This window comes from Mytilus californianus, unplaced genomic scaffold (genome assembly GCF_021869535.1).
Source record: "Mytilus californianus isolate M0D057914Y unplaced genomic scaffold, xbMytCali1.0.p SCAF_8, whole genome shotgun sequence".
Classification (NCBI taxonomy): Eukaryota; Metazoa; Mollusca; class Bivalvia; order Mytilida; family Mytilidae; genus Mytilus; species Mytilus californianus.
The window spans coordinates 54,522,452-54,544,921 of NW_026262734.1; the positions used below are offsets into that span (position 1 = coordinate 54,522,452).

General features: G+C 33.2%; 1 protein-coding gene across 1 annotated transcript; it reads left to right on the plus strand.

The window, feature by feature from the left end:
* Positions 1–696: 696 nt before the first annotated feature.
* Positions 697–21,716, plus strand: LOC127711451 (sodium- and chloride-dependent glycine transporter 1-like). The gene is made up of 13 exons (XM_052217520.1): positions 697–861; positions 1,183–1,314; positions 2,273–2,585; positions 3,103–3,235; positions 3,564–3,698; positions 5,536–5,639; positions 6,670–6,794; positions 7,585–7,697; positions 10,133–10,261; positions 11,105–11,201; positions 13,282–13,382; positions 15,639–15,809; positions 21,060–21,716. The coding sequence occupies exons 1-13, from the start codon at positions 711–713 to the stop codon at positions 21,192–21,194; spliced, it is 1,839 nt and encodes a 612-aa protein (XP_052073480.1). The 5' UTR covers positions 697–710; the 3' UTR covers positions 21,195–21,716.
* Positions 21,717–22,470: the final 754 nt, after the last annotated feature.

The window sequence follows — 22,470 nt, forward strand, 5'->3', positions numbered from 1 at the left end:
TACATGTACCCCCATAAATCTGAAAATATCGTTGCTAGTAACATATTTGTTTCCATTTTCGCAATTTATCTATTGAAAATCATACCATGCGGTACGTCCATAGTGTATTGACCGGGGAATGGGAACCGGTGATTTTTGAACTGCATCCTAACGTCGCGAATTTTAAAAACAAATATTTTCGAAAAAAAACGCAAAATTTAGTTTCAGTAAAATGGCTTTAAACTACTAACTTGTTTCAAACAAATACTCATTGACTGTGTTTGTTTAACGTCCAATGGAAAATATCAGTTTCACGCATATTCAAGGCGAGAATAATTTAACAAAACACATGTAAATATAAATGACAATAAAATTAATACAGCACTAGGTTGGTTCTGGAAAGTGGGTCAACCAAGATGAAATGCGCACATTTTTTTTTCTACCAACGGTTAACAAATGTTGAATAGAGGCAGAAATTTAATTTATCTTGCAACAGGTAAGTGGGGACGTGAATCCGCCACTGGTTGACTAATATATTTCTTGTTTTGTATAATTGGTACTGAATGTAAATTATTAAACATAAAGCTGACTATAGTAATAATTGAATTTAAATATAAGTATTTGCATATTCATTTTAAGTATGTTCTGGTTATGTGAGTTAATTGTTGTTTTTTTATGTAAGCACACATCTGTTTTTTTTTTATTTTTTATTCATATCATAGACGTTTAGGATGCCGTTATGCAAGACAAAAACTGTTGATGAAAGAATAAATAGAGGGCAATGGACACATAAGATGGATTATATTTTATCAGTCATGGGTTGGAGTGTAGGACTTGGCAACTTGTGGCGATTTCCATACGTGTGCATGAAGAACGGAGGAGGTTAGAAAATAGCACATTGTCAAACCTGCAATCAAACGAGAAATGATAAGCGTCTTCCTATTTTCTGAAGACTGAACACATAAAGCGTAAAATATTAAACGAAATTTAAAAAAAAAGAAAAAAGTAATAAATGTAAGATAAAAGATAAAACCGGTGTTTATGAGGTTATTTGTGGACTATGAATTGTTTTTTCTTCTTTTTATGAACTCGTCTTGTCTATCCTTCTTCTGCATATCATTTGTTGTCAATATCGACTTGTATTGTGTACGACAATACGATATAATTGTCTGTGATATAATATTTGAAAACATATATTTTCAGGTGCCTTTTTAATACCATACATCGTGTGTCTTGTGACATTCTCCTTGCCGATTTTCTTTCTGGAAGCATCTGTTGGACAGTTTTTAGGGAAAGGATGTACAAATGTATTTAATGTTTGTCCATTACTGAAAGGTAAGCACAGATATTCCGAACAACATTTATCGACAAATTCAGAAATCAAATTTTCATTTTGGATACTTACGATTTCTTGCACCATATCTGGCTTCTCGTGACATTGGGACCAATCAGAGCGTCAAAAACAGTGACACACCAATATTTCAGAATTGGTTCATTGTTTATGGTATTAATCGTTACGCATGAATGGCGACTGCTTTTCGTCGTCATTTATGACAAATATTGATATTTGAAAGTCAAAAAATACCAAAGGGGCATTCAGAGTCATAAGTCGAAAATAAACTGACAACGCCATGGCAAAAATATAAAAAGACCAAAAGACAAACAACAATACACAAAACAATGCAAAACACAACATAGAAAACTAAAGACTGGATAACCAACACGAACCCAACCAAAAACCGGGACTGACCTCATGGAGGTGCTCCGGAAGGGTAAGCAGATCCTACAAGTTTTTAACAGATGGGTATACGAACGCATTTACAGGGTGTTACTTTGTACAACAACAAAAAACATCGGAACGAAAAAAATAAAACTTTACAATCGTGCACATGGACTTTTTTCCATTACTTATCAGCCACACCTTGACACTGAACTTCTCATCAACGTGATTATTTTTGTTTTATATTAAAAAGGTGTATCGAGGGGCGGTAGGAGGGTGTCATCCCGAATTCCCGCAAAAATAAAGGCCGAATCCCGACGTCCCGTAAAAGGTCCTCCCCCCTCTGTATCAACTCGGATAAGCATGAAATCAATGGAACAATGAATTAAAAATGAATTATAAACTAAATGAATCATTCCACAATTATTTGTTAAACCTAATTTTAAGTGTCTGCTGCTCAAATTCAAAATAATAATACATGTAGCTTCATAGATGAAGTCTTCTCTTCGGTACTAAATGTATCATCCATATTTGTACTGATAAATTTCAAAGATTCCTTATCTTTAATTATAGGAGTAGGATATTCCATGACAGCAGTTATCTTCCTTTATGGTGTCATTTATACCATAATCAACGCCTGGATATTATATTATATTGGACATTCTTTTGTCAGTCCCCTACCCTGGACAACCTGTGACAACGAATGGAATAGTCCAAACTGTATTTCGCATCAAGGGTATAAATGTCTGCCAAAATACCAAAACGTGACCACAAATGAGATTGGTGGTGTAATAAATTACAAGCAGTACAATGCAAGTTCTGTGAACACGACTGTTGTTTGTACCACAAATTTGTCTTGGATTACGGCACCGGAAGAATTTTGGAGGTAAATTACCAGACATTTAGTTATGATAAATGATAAAAGTATAAAAAAAAACAAGTTAACTAACTTATTCAATTTTCTTTTCCAACCTAGGAACCCCCTATTTTTTGTGAGTAACAATCAAGTTATAAATTTGAAAGCGGTTTTATATTAATTCTGCTTCAAACGAGTACACAACTGGACGTTAAGCAACCAACAATCAATCAATCAATCAAACGAGTGCAAATCACTTACAGGATACTAATTTATTCGTATAAAACATTCTATATTCTTGTTATAGAAATTTACCGCTAATTAAAATCAACTTAAATTATCCGCGTCAAAATATTGTTTGAGAGTTAATATAACAATATGGAAAAAGCGATTTTTAAAAATAATATATAAAACGACTCAATAGTAAAATAAAGTTGAAATGTAAGGGTGGAATGAAAAGCGTGTTTTCAAAAGATGTCCACTGGATTGAAATCAACATTGAATAATTTAGATTGTAGAAATGTAATAAACCTTGTATTTTGTCCAGGGAGAATGTGCTCCAGATGTCTTCTGGGATCGGTGAATTCGGTACTTTAAACTGGAAGATGATGTTGTGTTTATTTTTGATCTGGTTAATTGTCGGGTTGTGTGTTATCAAAGGTGTTAAAAGCATTGGCAAGGTTTGTAAAAAAACAAAAATCTCTTAGGTCTTTTAACTTACAGTTGTTATTGCGTGTATACTGTCTTAGCTTAATCAAAAGAATGTTGAAGTAAAAATTAAATAATCACTTAATATGACAGTTTGTATTCGTCTTTATCGTAAATGTTCTTTTTTTTATATATTCAAAATTTTATCATGAAAAGTATTTAAATACGAAGCTTTGTAAATTATTTTGTTCGTTTAGATTATCATACTTGATCGGTTACCACGAAAATATACCGAACACTATACCGAGCTGATTGCATTTAACTTTTATCACGATGTCAATTTTATGTTTCTACTTGCAGATAGTCTATGTGACAGCAATACTTCCATACATACTTCTATTTATATTTTTGGTTCATGGTCTTACTCTTGACGGTTCAGTTGATGGCATAATATTCTTCTTTAAACCGGATTTTTCAAAAGCCTTTACATTTAAAGTAAGTAGTGTGTAATAATAGCACGCGATTGTCAAACCAAGACAAGAAGTACTACACTAAACATCTCATCTTTGTCAATACTCGTTAAAGAGAGGCGATCGAGAAAGATATTCAGCCTTAAAAGTCGAAAACAAACTGACTATGCCATGGCAAAAAACGAAAAACGCCAAAAAGACAAACAACTAAAATCTTTTAGTCTTAAATATATGATTTTTTTTATTAGTTGTTATTGGTTATGAACTAGCTATCAGTTACTGCGAGCATTTTCAGATCTGTACTTTGTGTTGTGATGGATGTATATATAGTAAATGTATAAATACCTTGCCACGTCTGGTCTGTATTTTTGTTAGATGTTTTTCTGTTTTGTATCGATCTGATGAGTTAAGCCGTGTTTAACTGTTTTTTTTTTAGTTCTTTTTTATGTTGTACTATTACACCACTGTCCCATGTTAGGGGAAGGTTGGCGGCTTCAAACATGTTTAACCCCGCTACATTCTATATATGCCTGTTTCAAGACAAAAGCCTGTAATTGAGAGGATGTCGTTTTTTGCTGTTTCTCATATTTTTTTTCGTAAGTTGTTTTGCATAGTTTGTCTTTGTATTGTGCCGAACTTTGGTGGATAGTTGTCTCATTGGCAATCATATCACATTTCTTTATTATTCATATAACAGTACACAGACCACAACATAGAATTCTAAAGACTGAGCAATACGAACTCTACCAAAAACCGGGGGTGATCTCGGTTGCTCCAGAAGGGTAAGCAAAGTGGCACCCGTCGTGTTACTCATGTAATTACAAATCTGGTGATAAGTTTATTTCGGTAGGTCAAATTCGAGGAAAAGAGGACGGGACTGTGGTTACGACAATTGGACCGTATCCATCGTATCTGTGAAACAGATGTTTCATAACTTTACCTAAGTGTAGTATAATAGCTTTATTGGATGTTTACATAGCGTCCAGTGGTTTAACTGGAAGAAGGACGGGAATTTGAGACCACAACTGGAAAAAAAGGTGTAACAAAAATACAGATATTCAAGACAAATTCAAAAAGGAGGAAGTCCATATAAAAATTAGAGTATACTGGATGGGGCACTCATTCTGCCACCCACATATCTCCCAGAGAGTTGTTTCAAGGGTTTTTAGACGTGCTTTGAGGAAAACCATTTCCACATAAAGGCACCAATTCTACCTCCCCAATAACGAATTTTCAGGATTAAACGTCCCAATTTCCACCCGGAAATGCCGGCGTATTTATAATTCACCACATCCAAACTGAGACTCCACGAGGGGAGAGAGTCATACCTCTCAGATGGAGCCAATTTCTTGGAGGCAAAATAACTCATTCGATAGTTGCTTCTGTCAATATATATACCAGCTATCATGAGATGATGTTTCCTTTTATTTTCGTGTTGAGAAGTCAAAATGTTCATCCATGACTTTGTAGTGTACAATTCCTCCTCTAGATGGTCGGATGGTCTGTTAATTTTCAAAATTTTATTTTTTTTTTTATTAAATGTTATTTTGTTATCATGACACAATGATGAACCAGTCCAACGGTCAGTTTCAAAACTATCAATACACGATTATGATTAAAGATGTGAATATTTTTTTTCTACAAAATTGATTTCTTTATCAGTACAAAAGCAAACACTTCCAACTCCATTCAGGACAACATGTAAAAACAATAAAAATGATGACAAACCATTGTTGATGATTTTTTTTTCTCAATAAAATGTATTCACCAAAAACGAAATGATTTTGAAACATTCATCAAAAAACATTTAACGATCATAATCTCGTTTTACATGTACGTGTTACATTAATTACAATTTTTAGGTGTGGGTATCAGCTGCAATTCAAGTATTCTATTCCTTGGGCATAAGTAATGGTGCGCTGTATGCATTTTCCAGTTTCAATAAATTTCACAATAACACTCTCAGGTAAGTACCAGTTTTAGTTCAGAGTAATGGTTATTTTATTTAGTAAACACGAACTTCGGTGGATAGGTGTCTTACTGGCAATCATACCACATCTCCTTATTTTTATATAATATTTAGCAGACTTCTTTCATTAGATAAGTTTCTATTTTCAATAAACTAAAATGAAATTCTACCATTTTGACATTTTGACAAAATCTAAACGAACATAAGGACTTGTAGGGTATACGCCAAATGAGACAACAACCTAGCGACACAAAACTAGCTACGGTCTTCACCAACAGACAGGTTTCTATAAATGTACAATATGACCAATTCTAAACCAATAAAAAAAATCTCGATTTAACATAAAAATCAGATGTTACATAAATAATAAGAAAGAATGAAAAATCACTGAGAGGGTTCCTGACTAAGTAGTGCACTTGCTGCCGAACCGTAGCTCTTAGGTCCTTATGATATTTTTTGACAATTTGCGGACTCCCTCCAAATTGTCGAAAATTATCATAAGGACCTGAGATCTACGGTTCCTCAGCTAGGAGTGCACATGAACAGTACCTTTTACGTTAGTTTAATTTCTATTTGGTATAAACTAAACTCAAATTTAACTTTTTTGATTTTTTACAATGTCTACAGTTTAAAACCTAACCCATTTGAATCTGCTCAGAGAGGGCTCAGTGAAGAACACAAACCAATTTTTATACCAATAAAACATATAAATAATGTTGATAGAGAGATAACGTTTGTACAAATGTGTTCCGTTAGTAGATAATTTAAAAAGTGAATACTACTGCAAACCAACATATAACTTTCATGTGAATAGCAACAACATATAAATTTGAGTTTAGTTTATACCAAATAGAAATTAAGTACGGATTATTAAAAAAAAAACTTGAAATGTTTCTGATTTTATCTCTCCTTCATCGTTCATATTTGCCTCGGGCATAAATATAATCTTTATAAACTATTTTCCATCCAAATAAACATGTTTGCTTGCAATTAGAAATATAACTTTTCTTTCATTTGTATATTACAGAGATACGTGTATACTAACCTTTGTGTGTGAAGGTTCAAGCATCTTAGCCGGTGCAGTTATATTTTCTGTATTAGGATATTTAGCAAAGAAGTATTCTATTCCGATCGAAGATGTCGTAAAGTCAGGTAAGAAATAAATGTAATGCATAGAAACTAAGCCCGGCTCTGTGTTCCTTGTAATGAGCTTACATAATACATAAAACTCCGTATTCTGATATTAAATTGATCATAATTTAAAACATCCCCAAATTGACATTATTGTGTTGGGGGGGGGGGGGGGGAGGGGGGGATCCTATTATTATTCAATTTATGAGGTAAATTATTGTCAAATACTTTTTTAATAGATAATTGAAGATCAGTAATACAAAAGGCAAAAAATAAAATTCAGTACAAGAAAAACACTTCACTCCGGTATGGTTAATAAAGAAAGTCAAATATAATGAAAACGATAATACAGAAGTCAGTATCAAAGAATGCTCGCAAATGCTGTAAACCTGCTTAAAAAAACTTCTCCTTATATGAAATCACGCATACTGTTCTCTTATATCGATGACTGTTCGTCTAAGTAGATTTTGTTCAACCACGCAAAACACAACAATACATAAAGGCATGATCTTTTGCAACGAAGCCAAAAAATGTCAAGTTCTTAGGTAATCGTGAATGATTACTCAAATAATTTTGGTAATGTTGATGGTCTTTACGAGCCAACTTTTGATAAATTTGAAATTTTTAACATCACCTGGAAACAGATGAGATGTGGATAGGGCAAAAAATCGCAATTGTTTTTTGAAACCTACTACTTCTTTTGTTTCAAAGATCCGTAAGTAAAAACGTGTAAGTATGTTTTATTAGTAAAAAAAATAAAAAACAGATCAACTAAGACAACGGTTATTAATTACATACAATATTTTATTAGGTCCTGGACTCGGTTTTGTTGCGTATCCAGAGGCTCTAGCACACCTTCCTGGACAAAACATCTGGACCATTTTATTCTTTATCATGTTGCTAAGTTTAGCCCTTGATTCAAGAGTAAGTAATAAATTAAAGTAATTATCAATTAATGGAGTAATTGTAGTTTGTTGCAACGAGTTATCGATATTTGCAAAATGTCCGATGGCAAACTTGCAATGCATATTCAGGATTAGGATAAATTGAACACGAATACTACGCCGTAGCCATTTTTCATCCGCCGTTTTATAACTGTGCAATATAACAGTTTTGATAGTAGCCTACTACGGAAATCACAAAGAGCAGAAAGAAACATTAATTTATCATACTTAACACTAGTTGATATTGAAAAAAAACCATTAAAAAACTACCAGAATAACATAAATAATACTCATCATATTCATAAAACAGATCAAATACATTCATGGTGAGGTGATGCATGCAATAATTCGCAAATAAAACAAAAAAGATCGCAACAACTCTTACTAAAACCATCAAATGATAATTTTAGTATTGCATGGTCAACACTACATAATGACTTATAATCTTTATATATACAAACGTCGTTACACCCCAGGTATGCGTATTAAAATATGCTATAACAGGTCAAAGTTCCATAACTCCCGCATAAATGTCAAATCAAAATGGCGAATTGGTATTATCAATTAAACATTATGACAAACTATCTTAGAGGACACGAAAGCTGACCACAGAGGAGTAAATTTTGCAAGGCACCATATGCGACAATAGAATTGAAAGATCGACACAATCTAACTATCGAAATTGTCAATCAAAATGATGGTATATATAGTAATGTCAACTACAGATCATAACAAGTATATGTCCAGAAGATACCATGCCCCGCTCGTGCAATCACATTTTAGTGTTTGGTGAACCATGAAATCTAAGTCAAAACCATAATTTGTCAATGAACATGACTTTTTTTTGTGTACAAAGTTTTAAGTTGATGTTACCACAAGTTCAAAGTAAACTACCGTAACCAAAAACTTCAGTTAAACAAAGATGATATATAATATTTAACAAGACATTTGCCTTGCAACAATTCATAATCAAACTCCTTAAGTGTTCTTAAACGTATATAGTATGCGATACATAACCAAAATGAGGTATCCAATTCGATCGGGCGCGGCTGCGTATGCACAGGCGCTTGGGTATATGATACAAAAACATTTTTTCTTTTCTTTTTTTGTTGATTAAAATATTCAATTTACTATATTTATACTACATATCTATCACTACTGCGCATGTCTCACCTAGTTTCGAGTGATTTTACCAACTTTGAGACAAACCCCCATTTTACTATCCACACTAAGAAACAAAAAGGCAACTAACTCGACGCCATCTTGCGTGCTATAAATAAATAATAAAGTTGACCTACCTGGATTCCCCATCGATTTATATGGAAAACATGCCTTTCTCGGAGACCGATCGCAGACGTCGTTTCTATTGATCGAATTGGTACTGTTCGTAACATTTTTAGTCCATCTCAAGCATATGATAAAAAGATTTTCACTATTTTCACTAAATTCAAATTTACGTGCCCGGAAGTTTACTGTTAATAAACAGGGGAAGTTACTTTTTCCCGAACTTTTGTTAAAGGTAAGTAATATTTTCCCGGACTTTTTCGGAACATCTCTGCAAGTACACATAAAACAATTATGTGTGAGCATTTGTATATTCATAAATTACCATGAAACTATGTTTTCCTTCGTAATTTCTTCCTTTGGTTGACTTGCCATTATTTCTAAAACAGATCTTTTCTTTTTTCAGCAACAAACAAGTTGCGCCTCTTTAATAATAGTTCGGAAATCATCGTATCCCTTTCTTTGTTTTATGTGTACTTGCAGAGATGTTCCGAAAAAGTCCGGGAAAATATTACTTCCCTTGAACAAAAGTTCGGGAAAAAGTAACTTCCCCTGAATATTAACAGTAAACTTCCGGGCACGTAAATTTGAATTTAGTGAAAATAGTGAAAATCTTTTTATTATATGCTTGAGATGGACTAAAAATGTTACGAACAGTACCAATTCGATAAATAGAAACGACGTCTGCGATCGGACTGCGAGAAAGGCATGTTTTCCATATAAATCGATGGGGAATCCAGGTAGGTCAATTTTAATATTTATTTATAGCACGCAAGATGGCGTCGAGTTAGTTGCCTTTTTGTTTCTTAGTGTGGATAGTAAAATGGGGGTTTGTCTCAAAGTTGGTAAAATCACTCGAAACTAGGTGAGACATGCGCAGTAGTGATAGATATGTAGTATAAATATAGAAAATTGAATATTTTAATCAACATAAAAAAACATTTTTTTGTATCATATACCCAAGCGCCTGTGTGCGTATGTAGACAGCTCACACATTCAAACGAACGTGACTCTTAAGCATGGGTCTTGCTGCGGGATCGGAGAAGTCAAGTTTACCATATTTACAATATACATCAAAGATCGACTATAGATCACTTGTATAATCAGCAAGACAATATACTCTTTTCTCAGTTTGGTAGCTTTGAGTGCGTTGTAATAGCAGCTATTGACATATGGCCTTCTTTGTTGAGGAAAAGAACAATTGTGATCATTGTATTGTGTGGGTTTTTTGCATTGTCTGGAATTATGTTCTGCTTCCAGGTATGTATTCACTCAAATATAGTTTGAGATTTTGACAATATAAATTAACTCCTCATAGATACCAGGATTAAATATTGTACACCAGAGGCGCGTTTCGTCTAAAAAAGACTTATATGTGACGCTCGAAACAAAACATTTAAAAAAAAAACAAATTAAGAACAAAATTGAAGTGAATCGAGGACCCAAAAATTCCGAAAGTCTTTGTCAAATACAGCTAAGGTTATCTATTCCTAAGGTAGAAGATCCTTAGTATTTTGAAAAATTCAGAGTTTTATTAACAGTTAATTTATGAATATGACCATATCAAGAAAGATAGAAACCACCACCAGCAGTGGCATCGACCCAGAGGTTGTAAATAAACTCCTAAAGCATACAAAGAAGATACATGTTTAAAATAAGACTACACATATAAAACGAAGACTTACAAGATGAACATCTTAAAGGAATTTATACCGACATTGATAACACAAACGATACCAATTGCACTGCACCAGATGCGCAGTTCTACAGTTTATGTCTTTTCAGTGATGCTGGAGCCCAAAATATTTGATAACCGTAGAAATCTAATATAAAAGTTGAAGATCTGATCAAACCGGAAAGGACCTAAAAGTATAGCCAAATCCGGACAATAAACAAAATTAAAAATATTTAAAATTTAATATGTAGATAAAAGAAGAAAGTACATGTTTGGCATAACATTGAGTAGAGAATGTGAGATTTATGTCAATAAGGCAGTGACACACTATAAACAAAAAACATCTAGAGGTAAACATACAGGCATCAATGAAAAGACAAGTGTCTTTCTTACAGATCAAACTGATATATTTTTGTTTATTTTTTAAGGCAGGTATCTACTTATTTCAAATAATGGACTGGTACTGTTCCTTTTCTCTGCCATTTATCGGAATGATAGAGTGCATCGTGTTTGGGTGGATTTATGGTAAATGTTTTCTTTACAACTAAATACTGTATACGTCAGATTTGAAAGAGGTTGTGCAATTTGGCTTGAAATTATATCACACCAGGGAAATTATTAAAAAAAATCAATGTTGTCTATAATTCACTTTATCGCAGCTTCATGTCTTTTCTTTGAGTTTCTTACAATATAGTGCTTTATTTCTGAAGATATTCAGTGGCGGATCCAGAATAAGGCGTAGAGGGCGTACCTCAATACGCTCGACTGTATATCATTACTTTTCTGGAATTACACCCCCTTTCAAAAATCCTCGATCCTCCCCTGACATGAATGTAACCAAATTATAAACGCCTGTAAATGGTTCAAAACAAAATTTTGACAGATTTTGAAAATATCTAGAGTATAAATTAAAAATTGTTTAAGAAGGACATCCTTCATCATATTCTGTTTAAAATAAACTTGTTAGCCTTTAATGTGTTTTCTGCATTTATTTCAATCGTTCATCATCAATTTCTTCGTCTGTTGAAACCTTTCAGATTTTTCCTCGACACCGTGTTGTGTTTACAAAAGGACGTAACACCACTACTAACCGTGTATTGAAATAAACCTCGCCTACTAATCCCATGTGAAATATACACGGTCTCCACGCGGTTGCTTTTAACCAATCATATTCCTAGAAATGTGTAGCAGGTAAGATAAAGCTAAATATTGATATTGGGTACAATTTCATTCACATTTAGCAAACAACAATCAAATCTTTCATCAAATAAAAAATGGGAATTGGATTGAACACAATAGGGGAACCAATATTGACTGCCACATAAAGTGCACGTAGAGTTGAGTAGTTTCCTTGGCATCGGCCCCGCCACATTTACAATAAATCTTACATTTATGAATTATACTTGTGTGCCTTTTTAATGTTAGGATCGTTATATACTCCAAACACGGGTTGTGTATATGATAAATCCCGAACAGCTATGAACTTCGCCTACGTGGAGAAGGAGGTCCCACCTATCAGTCTGGGAAAATGGGTCAAATTTCTATACCCCGGAATTACAGCTTGTGTAGGTTAATGCTTACGTGGACAGTAAAATATACAACATCAGCAGTGCAGCGTGACAGAGGAAACCAATTAAACCATAGAAGACTTTAATTGTGTATGGAAACCAGTTCGACATTAAAATCCTTTACCATGTTTACTCTTCTGAACTTTTTATCTTACATTTCACACGCCATCATTCCTATCGGACGTTACTGCGTATTTATACACGCAGCACAGCTGTAGGGACGCCTCTTTAACAGCTTAAGCATTAATGCTGAACTTTGAAAAAAAGTGAAGGTGATCTTATATCTATAATGTTTGCTGCTTTACTACATGTGAGTTCATTTTACATATAACATGCATGAAGCGAGAAGTAAACGTTTAAAATTTGGTCCGATTTATTGAAAGATTGTAAAACGTAGCAACCGATAATAAGGTGAATATTTTTCATGGCGGAAATTAACCGTTATATCGGAGATAAGTCTCATATGGCAGGCTTGTAGATTACACACATTCAACGTCGGAAGACGCTTTTGCTGTGCAATATTATATACTTGTTACTTTCGAATTTCATTTCATCAAAACAATCTCAGGAAAAACGACTGAAAGTTTCAAACGTGAACGCATACACTACTTCATTCATTCTATCCGCGTACGTAAGTTCATAATGTTAATCAAAATTTTGAGAAATGTTATACACTTTTTTGGCATAAAAATATCAAGAGTTTACTGTGAGCAGCTTGACGAACTTTCATCTGGAATACACTAAGTTTAAAAAAGACGAATGGAAGTATACGGATTCGGCCTCTCTCTTTTGAAGCTGGATAAACTTTTCATATGAAATGCTCTAAGCGAAAAGTAATGAGCGGAGTGAAAACCCTCCGAAATGTTTTCATTTTTCGAGTTATACATGTTATAACTCTTTATCAACACACCAAAATGGTTAGTTGTTTCTATACGAGTTAGGGATTCCGAAAAAGCGAAACGAAAAATAAAACCTGAGCTATCTCCTCTGTATATAGTAAACAGTAAATATTTATAATCAAATGATTTTTTCTTCAGGTACAAATAAGCTTTCCAAAGATTTTGAAATGATGAATGGACAAGGAATTCCGATATATTTCAGGATATGTATTTGTTTTATTGCACCTTTACTACTTCTGGTAAGACAATCTATAGTGGAGTGACATTAAGCAAAAATGAACGAAAAATTCTTGTAAAGATGAAAATATAAATGACTATAACAAAATATCTGTCTGTCATTCAACTGTCAATTACCTTAAACAAAACACATTTAATACTAAGGAGGTTTAAGGCATCTCTTTACTAAAGTCCGGCGTATTGCTAATAAATTAACTAATCATGACAATTTATACAGTTGGCTAATATACCGCCATCTACATATAGAGCTTTTTAGCCACTCTGTGTTAAAGAAATGTACACGAATGTATGTAGTCAACATAAGGTGATAGAAAAACATGTATAAAACATAGCTAGAATTATGATTTAAGTTGTGATTTAGGGGGCACAAATAAGTACTTTGATGTTTATTGAAATTTACCAGCAATTTTTCGACCAATCTATCAATCTTTATGGTCAACGTCGTGGACATTTCATTGTCGATTTTCTGACATTATAAATTTTATTCATATATATTAGAGAGGCCCCGTTGTTATATGTCGTTAACTAAGAGTGTTTTGAAAAAAATGCATATTTTTCAAATAACCAATCTCAAAAATAACTAAAGTTGTGACCATGACTAAAAGGAAATGTTGCGCATATGAATTTATGTTTTTCTTTGTTGAAATAGTTATTTGTTGTATAGTGATCAAGATTATATATAACACAATGTTGACAGCTGTACTCAAATTTTTGACATTTTTACCTATTATGTCTGTTTGTTTTGCTCACACATTGTTGTCAATATAATGAAATTCTATGCGACTGTCATACAAGTAAGAGGTTTAGCTAGCTATATATAAAACCAGGTTTAATCCACCATTTTCTACATAAGGAAATGCCTGTACCAACTCAGGAATATGACAGTAACTGTTGTTTTCTATTCGTTTGATGTGTTTGAGCTTTTGATTTTGCCATTTGATAAAGGTTTTTCCGTTTTGAATTTTCCTTGGAGTTCGGTATTTTTGTTAATTTACTTTTAGACAGTATAAGACCTGATTAGAAGTATATAGCCACACACATAATTTACTCTTACATTATTAACGATATTTGACAGATGAATGTCATACATAATGATTATGATTTGACTGTATGACTTGTGTTTTTTGAATTGGCGAAAGGGACCAAATGGTGGCCTCACCATGTTAAAGGTTGAATAGTTTTTGTATTAATGAGTTACACCTCAAAATGTCTTTTAGGTATTTCTTTAGTTGGATCGCCGTCTTATTGCTATATATCCGAATCTCCTTTTATTCATATAAAAGACAAACATGAAGATAATACATACGTAAGTCCACGTTTAAAACAGAAAATAGCTTGACAAGGATAATTCAGTAGAATCACAGTGACATCTCCCTTCTTGATTTAAGACTCGTGATGACGGGTTTCTGTATGCCAGTGAGGGATATAGACATTTGTTCATATTAATCAAATAAAGTTAGAATATCAACGTTTTCTTCTATACAGAAAATATTTAATTCGAGCTACTTATCTTTTGACAATTGAATGTTTTATTCACTTATTATGATTGAAAAATATGTCTTCTCTCCTTTTATGTTAGGCACCGACAATTGATATTTTGTAAGTGCCATGTTTTTTAACTAAATTGTTTGTATCTAAATTTCTTGACAAAAACATATGTTTCATATGGCAAGTGAAAAATAAATACTTCATTTCTATTGAAAATTGGTAAAAAAACCAAAAACAAAACACTCTACATGTATACAACTAGAGTTCGGATCAGTTTAAACATAGAATCAGAAGTGTACTGTCTTAATGTCGAACCGAGTTAAGGACAGAACTGTCGAAAGTTGTTTTAAGCTAGAGATAGTACGGTCCGTTTAAGGGTACAATGTAGAATTGTTAAAATCTGTTCTAGGCCAAAACAATCCATAATTCATGTAAATGAGAGCGACTGTCTGATCATGCATAAGAGAAGTTATAGTCGTTCAGAAAGTCTGCGATAGTTCAAACATTTGAGTATGATGATAGCATAACTTCAAGAAGCCAACATTAAACTGTTCGAAACTTTCCAGGATAGAACAGACTATGCTAGAAAACGTCCTATGCTTGTTTAAAGAAAGCTATTGTAGGGAATGTCTGTGAACATTTCTTCTAACAGTATTTGACGTATTTTTAAAGGTTTTAAACTGATCCCAACTGTACTTTGTTATGTGTCTGTCAGTTATAGAATAAATAAACCAACTCATTCAACTTCATTTATTTATGATCTTTTGCAGACAATTTTTATCAGTGGAATGGTGAGTTATAAGGCTCCAACACATGGTGATTATCAGTATCCGAATGCAGCTATTGCATTCGGATTTATAGTAGCATTGCTACCGTTGATACCTATTCCAGTGTTTGCTATCCGATCTATAAAGAATGCACCGGGTCACACTTTTAAAGAGGTAAGACTAGTATAATTATTTATCTGAAAAGATTAGAAAATAGAGTACTGTAAACCAACTAATTTTTGCGAGCGATTTATTTTCGCGACATTTGCGAATAGAAAATTAATTGGTTTTCTGTTATATAAATACATCAAGAAAATTAGAAAACCGCGAAAATAAAGCGCCGCGAATTCGGCTTAAATTGGCTAAACGCAAAATAAAATATCCGCGAAAATGAGTTGGTTTACAGTATTTAATCAAACCAAAAAACAGAAATATTGACAACAAAGTCTTCATTAATTTAACAAATAACAGCGATAATAACACCAAACTGAGGAACTGATTTTCAGGGGCAAACATACATCAAATAGCTCTATAAAAATTCTGTCATATCCTAATGATTAAAAACTGTGTCCTTCATAATGTATGGCAAAATTTTGACCGGAACAATAATCATTCAACACAAACATTTTTGTTGCATAATACAAATTGCATGTAAATAAGTAAGATGAACGATACACCTCTGTTTTAAATCCGATCACGAGTCCATTTTCAAAACTGACCAAAATATGTGATTTTTTCAGAATCATAATGTTTCTCCTGACAATATCTAAAAACACTAAAGGTGCAATTATAATTGACAAACAATAAGAATTTTGGGTCAATCGCCACCTAATCATGTAACCTATACAGTTTGAAAGGGATGTTATTCGTATGCTTCATGTTGAGATACTGAAAACATGTACTATCTAAGGTCTGTTTTAGCATTGTTTTCATTGGACTCTTGATGTCATCAATATATGTCACCATATATTTTCAAACTACCGGTGTCCCTTCTCAACACGAGTTATATAAACTGATGGGAAACACCCAGCTGACAAATTTACCTGCGATCTTTATAATGAATCTATATATATAAAGAGTATGCATATCGTATTGTCAGTTTGATGGGTGAAATTCTTTTCTCAATCCCTACCGTGAATTAAGAGGCTTATGTGATGTGTTTTGGTACATGTCGACAATCTGCCTATAATATTCAACCTAAAACAACCGCTACAAATGTTTATAACAAGATGGAATTTAAAGGGCTCAAACCGGTCTTTTACATCTTGTTTGGCTTTCAAATATTCTGTTCTGAGTAGTACAACTGAAGTCGCGTACGCATATAGTCCCTAAAATTCTACCAAATAACAAGTAATATTGGTTTACTGAATAATAAAAAAATTCAGTTTATGATTAAAATCGGCACATACTTGGTTGTTGCGAAGCTTATATTCCAAACAAAAAATTAATTATAGCGTACATGACAAGCATTCATTCATGTAGTACGCATTAGTTGGTGTATCATACTACCTTAAACTAGTCTTATATTATATTAAGAGTAATTCTCTGTTACCACCAACCAAGTTGCGGCACACATAGTCTCAGATTTTCTTTAAGTTTTGTTTGTTGGTAGCTATCGATAAACAAACAAGAAATATGTTGACAAAAAATGTGTTTATGGCCCCGTTGCCATGGTAACAGGTTCCCTTGGATTCTGCGACATGTTGAAATGATATTAGGTATGAAGTATCGGTTGACCAAAACAAATCTTGTGATTAGGGCACCACCACTCCATAACATTTCCTTCATAGCGGCTATCTCCCCCAACACCGAAAACCTTGTTATCATTCAAACACTGCAACCATAATAGGTAGAAAAAAAGCGAAGGGTGGAATTTGTTCAGGACCAGAATTTAGCTCTTCGTTACATTTGGATCGAAAAGATTCAACGACTCATTGGTAGGGTTATGCCCCTTTGAAAATTAACCGATGTTGGTTGGCCACTAAATCTCAGAAACCGTAAGTCATAGCCACCTAGGATCTTCACCAATGATCATCAATTTATGTGTACTTGAAAATGCCTCAAGGTCAAACTTTCACGTTGACATTGACCTTTGATCTTACACATTGTTATGGGATGATCACAGAAACCATTAAACTTACAGAAGTCTTGAATAGTGGAAAATGTTAGGGTCATTAAGGCGCTACTTTGTTACATTTTGACAGAAGAGATTTGACCTTGCTGTAAGGGGCATAACCCTAGTTAACGGTTTCTGAAAAGGCAAAATTAGCTTTAACTATTTTACTAAAGGTCCTAGACCCATAGGGTCTTTTGCAATGAAATCGGTCACAAGGTCAAAGGTCAAGGTCATGTCCCAGATAGAAAATTATGTGTTTTGTACCTTATTTAAAGTATTTTAACTGTGTTTTAAAGCTTTTTTAAGGTTGACCTATACCTTTGACCTCACAATTTTTAATACGATATCTAAAAAACCATTTTACTTACCGAAATAGTGAATAATGTTTGGGTCATTAAGGCGCAACCTTTTTAACATTTTGAACGAAGAGATTTGACCTAACCATAAGGAGCATAACCTCCGTTCACGGTTTTTGAAAAGACAAAATTAGCTTTAACTCTTGAACGAAAGATCCTATACCCATGGGGTCTTTTGTAATGACATCGTGGACCATTGACCTTGTCTTAGGTCATAAGGTCAAAAGTCAAGGTCATGTCCCAAGTTGCGAATTATGTGTTTTTGACCATATTTTAAGGGTTTTATGTGTGTTTTAGAGCTTTAAATGCATTCTACGCTTATTTAAACATGTATTTTACATCGCCAAAAAGAAAAGACCTCTCAATTGTTCACGAATATTGACATTTTAATATCATCCCATATCTTTCTTTGTAGTCGACTGTAAACTTTTGCAAAAGTCTTTTCCTTTGAAATTACTGGTCAAATTGCAACCAAAACATATCATTCTTATGATATATATTCAAGAATGGAATGCTTCTTTTTGTAAGTTTATTGGGGTATAAAAGTGTTGACCTAAGTACATTTTGTATGAAGCGCGGAAGCGCTTCATTCTAAAAATGTGCGCACGGTCATCGCTTTTACAACCCTATAAAATTACTTAAAAGAAGCATTCAATACTTATAACTACATTTATTTTTGCTAGGATCATGAAAACACGATTTCTATCAAGTTTTTCTTTTATTTACCTGTGCACTTTATTTTGGAAAGTCTTGTCGTCATGAATGTTACATTTCATTTTGAAATGAAGATTAATTTCGGAATGACGCGAGTTTTTATGATAATAGATGCATTTTACCCCTATGTTCTATTTTAGTCATGTCATGATCAGCCATCATTGAAAATATTTGTTATAGTACTAACCCTAATGATGAGTGTGGTCAAGTCTGGTTTAATTTGGCTTATTGGTTTCAGAGGAGAAGATTTTTGTAAAGTTAACGACGATAGACGCAATATGATGAGAAAATCCCACTTGGCCCTGTGGGCCCGGTGAGCTAATAAATACATTTTGCAGAACACACAATGTATTTTGTTTTTAAGAAAGAGTTTTGTTTTTTAATGATCCATAGAATACAAATATAGCAATTGAGCAGAATCAGAGTAGTTCTATTAGCTAGGTCGGACCATTTTATATTTTGTGGTGGAAAAAGGGATGCTAAATGATATGAATGTAATGGTGTCTAGAACTGAAGATCAATAATATTGCCCAAGACATGCTGCAAAGGAATTTTCTTACGTTCAGATGCACATCAGCCACATACAGTTTAAAATAGGAAAAATGTGTGTACACAATGAAAAATAGTCTTTTTTTCGATGAAAAAGGAATGAAATAAGTAATCCAGCCTTTAAATGGGTGAAAATGATAATTATGTCTACGCAAACTTCTTGCCCAAAATCCCAGCCTCAACCAAAGAAATAAATTGGTCGTCCGTTCCTTTTGTCTTAAATTGTTCTTGTAAATTCAAAGGACCTGTCTTAAAAATAACCTTTAGTCTCTTATAATAGTTGTCTCATTGGAAATCGTACCACATCTTCTAATATTTGTATTCGAATTTGTATCAATCCCTTGAAATTGAATTTGACATATGATTACTAATTTAAAGAAAACTGCATGTTTAATATTATTATTTTTCTGATTTATGTCCCAATGAAACCGAAATATATTGTTGCTAGGCAGTTTTCCAATAAGAAATAAATGGTTGCTAGGCAGATTTCCAATATATATAAATGGTTGCTACGTTTTTTTCAACTATAAATGAGTGATTGCTTAGGACTTATGTGATGACATTCTACTTTGACCTTTTATGTAAGGTCTATGTAATAGTTTATAAAGTCCTAAATCAAAACATGTATGGTTACTATGTACTTTTTAATCAAATAAGGGTGGTTGCTAAGCACTTTTGACATGAACTTGACTTCTTACTTTTGATCAGTTAACAAAATAGTGGCTTTAAACGTCCTGAACATTTCCTCCATGTATTGTATGCTTCTTTCCATCATCTTTTCTTACAAAATTCAAATTATATACACAAGTTCAAAGGTCAAGGTCATCAATGACATTTGACCTTGGGTCAGATTTATAGTAATTTAATTGCCAATAGTTTGCACATCATAGTCATTCAATAGTTATTACTTTTTTGGGGTTATCTTAATAACATGGTCAAATTTCAGCGGAAAAAAGGCAAACATGACACATTTTTGTTTCCAAAGCAACCATCCTAGCACTCAATATCCCAAACATTTTGTTATCATTTATTGACATTTTGTTATCATTGAAAAGGCAAACATGACACATTTTTGTTTCCATAGCAACCATCCTAGCACTCAATATCCCAAACATTATGTTATCATTTATTGACAAGAAACATTGATACTTTAACTTATAAACCCAGCTTACATTTTAGGTGGATGCAAAAATGTATATTTTGTTCTTACAAAATGTGTATAATTTGCATCTACAAATACAATAAAAAATGACCTCTGCTCCCGCGGTTGTGACAATATACAGCAAAAATATTTTTTTATGTAAGACATTGCTGTTTTGTTTTTGAAGTATCATGTTTTTAAAAATAATAATAAATATCATAAAATAAAACCTGGTTTTGCTTCGGAATGACTGGAAAGTAGTGGTTCTTTCAATGCTAAATTCATCAAAATGTACGGGAAAACTCATTGACTTGGTTGCCATGACAACCTTCACCTACAATGTAGCAACACTTTGGTGGGCATTTTTCTTACTTTTTTACCTGATTACATGTTAAGGCTAAGTTTCAGAAACATCGGTGACTATGCGTGCCGACCCCTCTATATAAAATGGTTTGTGGTTACAGAGAATTGCTCTTAATCACAACTAAACTGCTTATATACAGCATATCCTAATTCTCAGAAATTTAAACTTTTTTTTCTCCTTGTAGAAATTCATTTTCTCCTTGAGACCAAATTCAAGTTGGATGCCAGCAGAAATGTCGTTACAAGAAAGTTACACTAATAAAGAATACCACGAAGGCACTATTATGGAGCGAATGAAACTAAATGTATTTGGGGACTAGTGAAACTAATATACCCGTACAACTGACTAACTATTGTATATTGAGCATGTATCTTTTTCTTTTATAAGCTATTCATCAAAATTTGTTTATTATATTTGCTTTACTAAAACACTCCTAATGCTAGTCGACAAAAGAAGCGATAAGAGGCAAAATTATATGACTTCTGTTTCTATATATATATTGAAATTGAATACACAATACTAAACTAAAACATTAACAATAAAGAGGAACCAATGCAGCTTTGGTACTTACACGATAATATGTATGAATATGTATGAATATGGATTGAGTGAAATATATAATATCATAATTGTTGACATTGTAAAAGATGAGATCATAAGGTTATTGGAGTTTTGTATAAAATCAGTATGTTTCTTTGCCATAATAAATTCTTCGGATCCTAACGGACCAACCACTATTTTCAAATTCTTTAATAGCTGTATATGTCAAAGGAATATGCCAATATATACTCTTTATTATATGATGCTAGAGGAGACGAGTTAAATAAAAAACTAATATTGATTCATTGTTGTTTGCTGTACGTCCAGTGGTAAATAGTTGTTGCATATTTAGGATGAGAACTGATAAGCAATAAATACAATAGGTAAGTCATGTAAAAGAGGTCGCCCAGAATGAAGGTCGTGTTAGTTGGTATGCTACTGATAAATTTTTTTTTTTCGATTAGGGTATATTGGATAGGGAAAGATATTTATCCTTTGAACATGTCATATACGGACCCTACAAAGACTTGCTGTAAGATGTTTTAAAATGTAAAGATTATGACACTCTCTTTACACTTGGCATCAATTTTTACCTTCCCATTCTGACCGGACAATACTGCGAATTTAAACATCTCACACAGGCAAACGAACGCGCAACTTTGGCAAGGCTTATACTGTCGGTCGTAAGAAGACCAAGAGATGACCTTATTTCTATACCAGTCACCCTTCGTGTCAGAAAAAACTAATGATATCAAACAAAGATTAATGATTATTTAGAAATTAAGACCCCAATGTAAATTCAGTTGGACGTTAGTTGTATATGCATAATGCGAATAAATCATGAACTTGCAGGACCGAAAAGGCTTACTTGCTTACAATATATAATTTTACCGAATGCCTTGGGCAGACAACGTGCTTAAACAGTTTTACTGTGCGTGTTGCTGGGTGTTCGTTTGTTTTACTTTGGCTAGAGGTGTAGTTAGAGGGTTGAGATCTCACAAAACATATTTAACCCCGCCGCATTTTTGCGCCTGTCCCAAGTCAGGAGCCTTTGG

Bases quoted from the DNA above. Each gene is read 5' to 3' on its own strand.
- LOC127711451 (XM_052217520.1), top strand. From the start codon at position 711: ATGCCGTTATGCAAGACAAAAACTGTTGATGAAAGAATAAATAGAGGG. The intron at 3,236-3,563 runs GTTTGTAAAAAA...TTCTACTTGCAG, and splicing joins GTGTTAAAAGCATTGGCAAG to ATAGTCTATGTGACAGCAAT. The intron at 7,698-10,132 runs GTAAGTAATAAA...CTCTTTTCTCAG, and splicing joins GTTTAGCCCTTGATTCAAGA to TTTGGTAGCTTTGAGTGCGT.